We start from the raw sequence: 12,016 nt of genomic DNA on the forward strand, positions 1-12,016 counted from the left end.
TAGACTTGGTGCACAGATTAGTATATTATCAAGATTTCTCTGTTATTATTCTCAGACATTTGAAAACATGGTATCCTACCAGATGTCCTCAATTTCATTTGCCTGTCAGTACACCACAAATTAGGATTTTGCCCTAGTGTCACAGTGACCTTGACTTTTCCCAGGACTGAAAACTCTTTTATAACCTTTCTATAATGTAGACTGGAAATTATGCTATTTAGAGTGACATTTATTATTTCCGTTTTCATATTGTCTTGAAGCAGAGTACACCTTTAAGCTTATTTGGCTGCAACAATTAAGGACTCGTATGAATATTCTGCACATACCATTTCTTAAACACACACTATCCATTCCTGAGGACAAAACTGAATGAGACCTTTTGAATTAGAAGGCTATAAGAAAAAAAAGATATGCAGATTTTTGTCTCTCTAACCTGTGCTAAAGGTTTTACTACAGTGTACTCACTGTGATCTGACACCAAACACAGTGAAGTCCAGTCAAGCCTTGGTAACATTTTATAGTTTTGTGACACTTATCACATTTTGTTGGACAATTTCCTTCTACCCAGAAATGGTGCATTACCTGCAAAAGAAAAATGTGGATATACATAGGGTTACTAAATTAACAGGTACATGGCAAAGTTAATGCTACCCCAAACTTACATCAGTATTCTTTTTGGACTTCACATATGTTTTGATGCAAGATGCAGGAGCTCTTGAGACACAGCGTTCATGGACTGTATACTTGCAAACTGAAAAAAAAGAAGCACATTAATAGATGTTGAGGCAATGGTGTTTCTGACTACAAATAATGTTACCAGCATGCCATCTCTATGTAATCAATCCAATCAGTCAATGAAAGCTCAAACTAGACTGCTTTTTCCATGGAATACAAAAGACCAATTAGAACAGGAAATATTATGCAAGTGAGAAATCCAAGAATGCACTATCATTGCATAACAGGAAATGCTTAATTAAATCAGAGCTCACTACATTTTTTTCACAATAATTCCCAAATGACAAAAATACTAAACACAAACTGATGACTGCCAAATGGTTTGGTGTCATTTGCTATTAGAAAAAAATCTATATTTTACAAACTATAGGCATGAGAGCAGCTGGCAAGCACAAAAATAAAAGCCAATGAATGTTCCTTCTATTGATTTATAAATTTTAAATGGCCGATTAGTCCATTTTTAGATAGCAATTGTTTTCATGCATTCAATGTAATAGTCCCATCTTTAACTCTTACTTTCCCAAATAATACAACCTTTTAACCCTTCCATAACTACTATTTCCCTAACCCTTCCGTAACTACTATTGCTGACCAGGTCTGCAAAGATCACACTAGCTGCATTTGGAAAACATACAAATGTCAGGGTACAATGCAAAGTTCTCATGACTTCAACTATACAGCAGTGCCTAGATGAGGAAAAAAATGCTACAGCTTATACCTGCATTCAATAGATCCAGCTATTAAAAACTGAGAATGAATTTCTCCCTGCATGGTATATGTCTCACACTTTTGACCTCGAGAGCAATTAAGCACAAAGTACTTCTAAACACCTTGCTTGCACCTATTACACAAACCCAGTGGGAGGCGCAGCCATTAATCAGACAAACTGTAGGGAGTAACATTGTTGATTGGACCATGGAGGGAAGGTGAGGCCCCCTGCAGTTTCCTTTTTTTTTTTATTTCTCCCACATAATCTAAAATGCAAATAATGAAACCTATTGCAATGCTTTGAAAATATATTGGAGAAGCAGCTTAGCGAGATAAGGAAATAGTGTAAGTTTTGTAAGCAGACTGATGTCCCTTGCTGCATGAAATAACTGAAAGCAGCATGTGGATGTTCTTCAGATACTCTGGGACCATCATTCTCACCAAATAAGTTGCCAAGCACAATAACAGATTTAAAGAGGTACACTGCAGCTTTTCTCTGCTCCTGTAAGGCTGGTCTTTTTGGGGCAGTTCACTTTATATCACTCATCTATACATTTCTGATAATTACTGAAGAAGATGATCTACAGCACTTGCTCCATAGAATTTTCTCTTTCAAACATATATGGATCTTGTATTTCTACGTAAAGATTAAGCTTACATCAGTCTGACATAAAAGAATATTAAAGAATGTAACATTTCAAGATTTAACAGTCAATTCAGCATTTTATATATATATATATACATTTATATATATATATATTCCAGTTACTGTCATCAGCATATTAATCTGAAGACATGCAATTTCTATTTGTTTGAATTTTAATAAATGTATCTCTCTCATTCAACAGTATTATGAATGAAATCATACAATGTGAAAACCTGTATGTGGAGGATTTACATCTGAATTATGTTTTAAAGAGTTCTGTAGCCCACAGAGGAGAGAGAAATGGCCGACTCCAAAACCCTCATTCATTCAGACTAATCTCAAATTAAATCAATAGAACTACATAGGCAGAAAGGTCCTGATCAGCTGTGATGGGCTACCTTTCATATCAAAAATGAAGAAAGTAAGTTACACTAACTGATTAATTTATCAAAAAGAACAATGAAAGGTGACTTGATACCATCATGAGAAGAGTACAGTGGGTACTAAAGATCTCATTAATCTAATGGAGCAGGGTATAACATGAACCAATCATCAGAACCATCTACCAGACATATTCAAATCAGAAAAAAGGTCTTTGTTAAAAAAGATGATTAATCATTGGAACACACCGCAAAGACAGACATGGATCATCCATCTCTTGAAACACTCAAACAGAGACAAGATATCTTTTGGCAAGATTTGGTTTCTCAAGATACAGGTTATGAGCTGGTCAAACACAGATTATTAGGAGATAAAGAGATGTAACTCAAGGAATTAAACTGTAGTAACTGCATCTAATAGTCTAATGAAAGTCAAATAAGGTACAGTATTTATTCTGTGCTACTTTACGTTAAAAATCTATAATTAGTTAATATGTGAAAGGATGACAAGACTGAGATTCATTATTACAAACCACGTAAGCATACAGAACATTAGAAACATTCAGAAACTCGATTCCTGGGACACTGAGATTTTGCACTTCACAATTAACAAAACAAGAATTCTGTGCAAAATCTGAATTAACAAATACGGGACTTAGATGTTAGTCAAGTTGACACCTATTAAAGAATATTTTTGAATTATTAAAAATACTAAAGAGGATTAACAAAAATATAAGGTTGAAACTTAAGCATTATACTTGCTAAGGGGAGGAGATAAAAAAAAAAAAAAAAGCAGACTCCAAAGAGAACTAAAGAACTAACACTGAGAGCTATTAAAATACTGAAAACTGCCACAAACAACAGTTTGAAAGCCTCATGTCCTGAAAACTTAAAAATGGAACCTTGAGTGTTCATGCACTGAACACAAAGGGGGAAACATTGTGCTGGCAGTGGGTTTGTACTGGGAAGCTACTAGTTCTTTGTTATGCAGTGAGCGCAACATTTCTAGTAATAGACATGTATGCAAATAGACACTGAAATGCTTATACTCACAAGAACAGCAGAGACCTTGCTTGCCTACTCCAATTAGCATGTTCAAACAAAGATTACAGTAGGCAGGCTTGTTAAAATGTTTCAGTCTCCATACATGCTGCCCATCATCTTTCACATTCTGCACAGGACATAAAAGAAACAGATTTCACTTAATAAAATAAACAACAAAATACATAAGTGCCAATAAAAATTGGAGATTGACTCAAGAACATAAAAGACAAGCTGTTACTTCATTTAATACTCTGCACCAGATCATGGTATAATCATTCTAAATACACAGGCAATGATATAATAAAAAATTCTTCATAAGCTCATGGAAGTCCATGTGTTTCAAAAACGACTTAGAAAAAACTCCAGGCTGCTGTCACCACTGCAACACAGTGCTAGCAGTAAATCTAGGCTGATACTATAATTAGTATTAAAACTAACTAAAATTTGTTCTAGACTAATTCTAAAAATAAAGGTGCTGCAAGTTAGAAGGTAAGACTCTGCAAAACGAACAATGGAAAAGATTTTTTTTAAACTACAGAGATATTCTTAATGACTCTTAGAATTAGGGGCATGTATCAACTTATCTGAAGGGCAAAATCTAACCACACCACAATGATACCTATTGCAAGCTTTAATTTATGTTAATCTACTGCCAATAGTCTATCAAAAAGCAAGTATTTATGGGTGGAGTTTACATCCTGGACCTCTTATCTAAGAATTGGATTCTATACATTTAAGCCTACATTCTTCAATAAGCTGTAGCACTATATACTCTCACATGAATAGACCGATCAACTGACCGGCACTTACAACTCAAAGGCCCCCTGTAACTAATGCATTCAAGTGAAATATTATAAAATCATTTAAGTTTATAAAAGTAAGCTTTCAGTTGAACAATTCTCTTCTTCCTCCTTAATAGAACTATTCTGAGACCTTACTGTTACTAGAAGGTTTTTCAAATGATGTGCACTTTGTACAGATGTTAGATTAGTTCCATAAATTCTAGGTTTCCTGGCAAGTGTGGTCATCAGACTTTTTTCCTTTCTGAAAACATCAGAGGTTTCGGATTTTTTTTTTAATAGATTAATTAATTAATTAATAATTAATTGGTTTTGGTTTTTTTTTTTTTAGCAAATATAACATCCAGTGGAACAAAGGCAGTTAATGTCTATCAGCTATAAATGGGCTGCAGTAGTTTGATTCTTCATTACATATTACTGAAACACTATGGTCTTCTTGGTCATTTCACTACCAAAAAGAAAATGTAACTTAACTAAAAGAAGCCACATCAACAGCTGGTTCACATCCAGTTTGATTTCTCACATCAAACTACAAAAACAGTCATCATATATAAAATATTCCTGAATAGATCTTCAATAATATGATGGTTGTCACTGATAAGGACAGTCAATGTAAGTCAGTGGACAAAAATTTTAATAAAAATTCAGTTTTGTCCCACATTAGCATGTGAGTTATGTCGCTAAAAATCAGTGTTGCTCTATTCTAAGAATTAGTCATTAATGACAAGTCAAAAATGATGAAGACTTCTTTATTCTATTGGGAGGAAAAAAATAATAATCCTGAAGGAAAATTAACACTCCAAGAAATTAAGAATGTTTGGTCCAAAGCCAGGTCCTAGACAACTTTGAATAATTCCTATAAATTATCTAGAAAAAAAGAGGAAATGAAATAAACTGGAGTATTTTTTCTCTTGACATCAGGATCAGAGCCTAAGTGGAGTTTCCCCAACATTATCAGCAGGAGTTCAAATGCCATCTCTAACAGCTAGGCAATGTCAGGGTCTTCTTTCTGCAGAAAGAGCAAAGCAGATGCCTAAAGTGGAATTTTCAGGCTGGCAAAGTGTGTGGAAGTTTTCCATTTTTCCCTGAAGAAGCAGAAATAGATTCTGCAGCTGTGGAACACTAGAAGCCTCTCAAGCTCCTTCATGACTGTCAGCTGAAGAGGATGTATTTCATTAAATGGAGCTCTGTAACTTGTATTTTTCTTTCCATCTTACTACCATATTCCACACATTTTTAAAGTATTGTTAAACTACTATATAGAATGTGAGTTTCAAGTCTTCTGACAGTAGACAGTTATTCATTAGAAAATAAAGACCATGTAAATCTTTCTGAGAAAAAACAGTAAACAATGTACACTTTCATTTTAACACTATTCAGGTCACCAAAAGATACAGTCATAAACCACTAGCACTTAAAATGCAAGCTGACCAGCTTTCCTTAGCAAAATATTTGCCATCTCTGAGAATTAACAAAAATGCATAATTATGCATAATTATGCATTGCCCCTCATCCACATTAGTTTTGTGTTATTTTTAAATTTTAATTTTATTTTTAAAGAATGGCTATTACATGTGAATATGTAGCTTCTTATTTGAACAGAACATATGGACTAAGTTAGCTGGCATTTTCCTTATCAGAAAAACAAACAAGTCTTGATGTGGGTGTTCTGCCAATTAAAACGCTTAACTGTATTACAGACTGCAACTGATGCAAATCCATTATATAAACACAATGCACTTTTGGAAAATAGCAAATTAAATTTTTGCTCTTCTGCACTGCCAAAAATAAGCAATAAAGTGCTGCATATGATTATGTGGGCACATAACTTTTTAAAACACTACCAAGAAAAAAATAAGACAATGTGAAACAAAGCCCCCTCAATGCAAGTCTTTAAGTATGAATAAAATCCACAATTCTGACACATCAGTGCATTTACTGACATTCACTCATTTTGCTTCCATATCCTGAGAAATAGTTTAAAAACAAACAGTCATTAAGAAGATCTCAAAGTAGGGCAGGTACAGTAAAAATCTCTTCCTCACTTCATTATACACCACTGAAAACGAAGCCTCCATATGCCATATGCAGACCTCAGCACATAATGACAACAGTAACATTTATTTTGTTAAAAACAGTTCTCTTAACTTATGGTCCTGAACTATCAACCATGGATTTGAATGCCAAAAGGACTTGACCTTAAAAAGCAAGTCAACCATGAAAGAGCCAGCCCCACAAGTAGTGGAAAATTGTATGCCGTCACAAAATTTAGCTACACAGCCTTAATCTGGTTTAATATTAACTTACTTCAGCTTTTTAGATATTTGTAAATAAAGGTAGACAAAGGGATCTTAAGGTTTCAAGCACAGAAGTCAAGATTTTGAGACTTAAAAAAGTAATTAAATCACCTGATAAATTTTCATCCTAGCAAGTATCCCCTCTTACAATAGCTGCAGAGTGTCTGAAATGCCAGCATGCTCAGTTTTTTCTACGAAAAGTCAGCAACAAGCCAATGGAGAAGGATGCTAGTGGGTCTCCTAAGTTATTTTTTTGCTGCCTACTGTTATTTTGTTTTAAAAGTATTTACGTGACTTGAAGACATTTTTATTACTGTATAATACCCAAAGATTCTTCATTGTGAAGGTGAGAAGAGTGTCCATCAAACCACACAGCACCTCCTTTTAATGTAAACACAGTTAAATTCTATATTTCTTTGCTGGCTCTCAGCAAAGAATTAATGTCAGGTTTTGTTTTGTTCAAATTGGTTTAGGGGAAGGGGGTTCTAAGTCTCTTGTGGTTCAACTGGAGAGGGAGTAACCTAATTTGAAAGACATGCTACTTGAGAGGGCTCCTCACCTCTAACTTTCAGGATATTTTGTGTATGTCTCTGTGTGCGTGCTGAAGAAAGGAAAACAAATAATAAGCCATGCTACTATGTTTCCCTGTCCCTAAACTTGCAGTCACCTGTCATCTGCAGAGTGAAATGCTACAGAAATTACAGTTTAAATAGTGGTAAATTTGTATACCTGCATGAAATACCATTTATTTTACACCTGACAGACAGAACAGGTTAGAGTTACTCCTGACTTCTGCCAGGCTTTGTTAACCTACAGGTAAAAGAAATGGCAGGACTGTAATAACGAATGGTATTTGCAAACTTCCCACACAGAAGTGGGAGCTAGCACAGCATAAAAGTAGACAGCACTGTCAAGAAAAGAGAAGTGCACTTTTTTAGCAGCTCCTCCTATGAAGTCTCACAAAGCATTAACACTTCCCCCTCTGCTGGCAATGCCGTGAAATGATCCTGGTAAAACAGCTCCCATTATCACTTAGGGTGACACGGCTTCCCAGCTGGTAAGCAGCTGGCACAAAGAGGGTAAGCTACAGCTTCTTCTAGCAGAAGTTTTGCTCTCTGTATGTATGGAAACAGCATATGGCTCATTGGCACTTCAGCCTTTTAGAAAACTCCCGTGCCAGACTTCAGACAGGACTTACAAAAATATCACTGGGAACAGTGAAAGGCCAGATCTCTCTCATTCCTCACTGAATAAAAGAAATATAACTCTGTGAAACTGCCTACGTATTAAACAGTCATTTCAGACTTCAGCCTGAGAGAGATTCCTCATGGTGCAACAAATCCCACATCAGACTTGAAAATGTTTGCAAGTCCCCAGTTTGCTTCCACTTTCACATACTCAGAGCTCAAAAAGTAAATCAACAATAATGTAATACACAAGAAGCAGTATTTCTCAATGCGTATTGATACTCTAGTATTCCATCACACATTTAATAAAAAATGTTAAAAAATAGTTACTTTTTAAATTCTTTGAGTGTAATGGCATAATATTTGCTGCTTGAGGATCCAAATTAAAATTGTAAGAGCATTTCTTTCTTATTTAATTGAAGCACAGTCACACTTCAACTCAAATGTCTGTTTCTCATTGAGATTTACCTTAATTTAAAAGGTGAAATGGGTTGAAGATTACAATTGGTGATTTAAAAGAAAGGTATATAGTATTTTTTCAGATTATTGATGATGTTATGAAGAATTTACTGTTGTTCAATTTCTGTCTCACCTTAGGGCAGCTTTTCTGCAACTGTATAGTACCAGATACAGTGCTACCATGACATCTAGTGGCCAGTGAAGAGGGAATGAAATACTTTCCACTCCTAAAACGATTTTCTAAACACTAGCACTTGTGAACTTGCAGTTTACACCTATCTATCTTTTGTATAATCACTGACAGAGGTGATAGTAATGATAAGACTAAAACATCTAGTATGGAATTACTTTCGAACAGAAAACAAGTCCTTTTATCAGGATAGGTTGCAATAATATTGCACGAGTGAAGAACTCTTAGTGAAGAACAGAATGCAGTATTTGTGACTGTTTTAATTAAGGCAGAATGAAATAAAAAGGCCAGACTCTTTGAAAGTTTCTACTGTGAAGGAGAAGAATAAATGGCCTAGTGGTGAGTAGTATGCAACATGCCATTTCCCAAAAGTGTAATTACTAATCAGAAGGAGTAATGCAGGGACACCTCTGTCTAATCTGTGTTTGGATGGGAAGTAAACAAACTATTGCCATAAGAAGCAAAAATAAATTTGGAAAGCTGATGAGGGCTGTGAAAATTACAGACTGAAGTGTGACATTCATCAAAAAAACTCTACCTCATACATTTATTAATAAAAATTGTACCACATAAATAACAATTTCCTCTATAGTTACCTAATTTTTTTTTATCTTAATGAAATTCTCACTTTTCATGAGAGAATTTATTGGAACAACTTCCAAGAAACTACTAAATATCTCAGAGTAAGAATTATAGGTCTTAAAGACAAAGGTGTGTCACAGAACACATTCAGTCAATGCTAAGTGGAAAAAGTGTAGTCATCCAAGTACAAATGGATTACACACCTACACAATTCCAAGGTCTTTTCTCACAAAAAAAAATTCCAAGCAGTATGAGTACCACAGTACTCCTATATAATAAGAACCAGTTCTTACTTAAATTCCTTATTATCCTTATTCCTAGAATTGTTTGTTTAGCACATCAATTGCCTTGAAAAGCAGCAAAATAAGAATTCCTTGTTTCTATCCTTCTATCCTGGAACATTCCCAGAGATAAAACTCTCTGTATTTATAAGTTCTACCTTCACAGCAACTCTAAACTAAAATTTTAGGAAGAAATAGAAGCATAAAACCCAATAAGATAAAATAAAGCAGATATTTAGGTTGATTTCCTAGAGAAATGAGACTTAATTTATACTCTTATGTCCATGACTCTAAACTGCTCTAGCTACTTTAAAATTCATTCCATAATCTCAAATAAATTTGAGAGGGCACTAGAAGTTTCAGGAAAGTCCAGAAAAAGGGTCAGGGGTGGGGGAGTGAGTAGAGAGAAAGAGAGATCAGAAGGAAAGTCAGGCAGATTTCCTTGTTAATTTTTGTAATTTAGCAATAGCTGGCTGGCTAGTATTTGTAACAATCTAATACTCCTGTCTCTTTCAGAAGGAGATTACTGATGAAGTCAGAGGCCAAAGATCACAAACCTGTGAGAGATTATGCTGTCTCAACCCCATTGTTTACAAACATTAACTTGTTTATTCTTTCCTTTTTGTATAATATAGTTCCATGCTTCTTTGATTTTTTTTTTATTAAAACTAAACCATCTAAGACAGTATGTAATAAAAAAAGACTTGAAATGTAATATAAAACTTTTACGTTATATCTGACCTTTTTATGTGGCTCTTAAAAGAAACTAAAGATCAAGTACAAACAATGTAGCTGAATTCTGAAGGTACTAGAGCAAATCTTCAGCTGAAATAAATTATCATAGGTTCACTGGTATTAGTATATCAAATTACACCAGCTGAGAATATTGTACTGTTTGTACAAGCTTCATACAAAAGTTAAGTGTATTACAGTAAGTTAATGGACCAATCCTATCTCCCAACCCAAAACAAATTAAAGACTTCACTGGTATAATTAAAAAAAAAAAAAAGAAAAACTACAGTGACAATTCTTTGTCACTATTATACTGGATAAGCTCTGAAATTGATCTCTTGGATTTAAAATTTCATCATTGCCTGAGTTCAGCATAGAGCCAAAGCATAGTTGGCTAAAGTTAAAAGAAGGTGAGAAAATTGTGGTGTTTGGGTTTTGGGGTTTTTTTGGGGGGAGGACGGGGTTGTTTGGTTGGTTGGTTTGGTTTGGGGTTTTTTGTTTGTTTGGGTTTTGGTTTTTGTTTTGGGGTTTTTTTGCTTATTTTGCAGATATTAAGAGCACCTTGACATGTCTAAGCAGCATAAGCCATTAGGTTATGCCCTTTATTTTCACAGACTAATCAGCTTGTGGAAAACTTCAAGACATTACATTTTTATTATGTTATTACTTGAGTCCAAAGGATTCTTATCTTACTTTTCATTATCATAACTGAAAGGAGAGAGAAAGGGAGTCAAAAAGCAGAGTCTTGGGAAGCTGGGTTTGCAAAATCTAACAACTGCACGTAGAAAGAAACAACAGCATTCCACTAATGGGAATGACACACTGGAATGAAGAGCTTTGGTAAAACATTAGATGCTGTAAAACCATCAAAATCATGCTATAAGTTTATACAAAATAACAAAGGACAGACATCTTGAGTTAACTTTTCAGTGTCTTAAAATGCACTTAGATTAGATCATTTAGAACTGTGTACAAACAGAAGTAGTAACTTTTCACTAGTCTGATGTAAAACACAAAATCAGGCTTTTCTGTACATATTATGTGAAGAAAACAGAGCATATTTAAACATGAAAAGAAAAATAGGAGCCCTTTTAGAAGATGGCATAATTTCCTAGGAAATCATTAGCAAATGACTAGCAATTCAGCTTGTACATTTCTGTAGGTAATAGACGTAATTCATAGTAAAGCAAAATATTAAAAGCCACCCCATCCATCTTACTCCAACTTTCAACTAATAAAAATATGCTTATTGGCTGAAAAGATATTTTGCCTACCATTATAATTTTTTTCACAACTGTATACTTATGTCTCTCCAACATATGAAGTACTGAGAACACTCTCGATGACAGAAACCCTGACCTATAGCGGGCTACAGAATTTTGATCCCTGTTTATGCACTTTTACAATTTCCATAGTGAAACTACACACAGCAAGATAAATTATCTAGTAACTAGTGAAAATACTCAAAAGGACACGTTTGATAATGTACATTTACATAACTTCTAATTACATAGCTTTTGCTCTAGTACGAAAATAAACCTCTACAGAGGGATCTGCATTAATTTATCACAAAATTTAAGGTTTTAGATTTAGAAAGAATGATGTGTAGACACTGAAAAATATTCCCAGAACAACTACACTACCTGTCACAAAAGAAAAATCTTTACTGAAAATGGCTACTAGTTATCTGCTACACTGATTGCTTGAGAACATTTGCTCCCCTTTGTTTAGAGTAATTCTGTGGAAATAATGGAATACAGCCTGACAAAGATTTGTTGTTTGATGACCAGGAAGGAATTTAACATTTTTGCTACTCAGTCACACACAACAGAATTAGGGAATTAGTACTTACAGTGATCCAATGTACTGAAAGTTACTCTCAATTCAGATGTTCAGCTGGTAATTTGATTAATAAAATTTTGCAAGAAATTTAGATCTTCTGCTAAATGCACTGTTTCATTGCTTATTTCCCTAC

The 12,016-nt window shown here is 34.4% G+C and overlaps 1 protein-coding gene across 1 annotated transcript in view; it reads right to left on the bottom strand.

Annotated features, from left to right (window-relative positions):
- The window catches only part of LOC104522348 (diacylglycerol kinase beta-like), a 35,225-nt gene that overhangs the window by 21,552 nt on the left and 1,657 nt on the right, over positions 1-12,016 (bottom strand). Inside the window, exons 3-5 of the mRNA XM_029084183.1 lie at positions 3,523-3,640; positions 663-751; positions 466-582 (exon numbers count right to left, since the gene is read on the bottom strand). Coding sequence (XP_028940016.1) covers positions 466-582; positions 663-751; positions 3,523-3,640 — 324 coding nt within the window. The remainder of the gene's footprint in view (positions 1-465; positions 583-662; positions 752-3,522; positions 3,641-12,016) is intronic.

This window comes from Antrostomus carolinensis, unplaced genomic scaffold, assembly GCF_000700745.2.
Source record: "Antrostomus carolinensis isolate BGI_N321 unplaced genomic scaffold, ASM70074v2 scaffold23343, whole genome shotgun sequence".
NCBI classification, from domain to species: domain Eukaryota; kingdom Metazoa; phylum Chordata; class Aves; order Caprimulgiformes; family Caprimulgidae; genus Antrostomus; species Antrostomus carolinensis.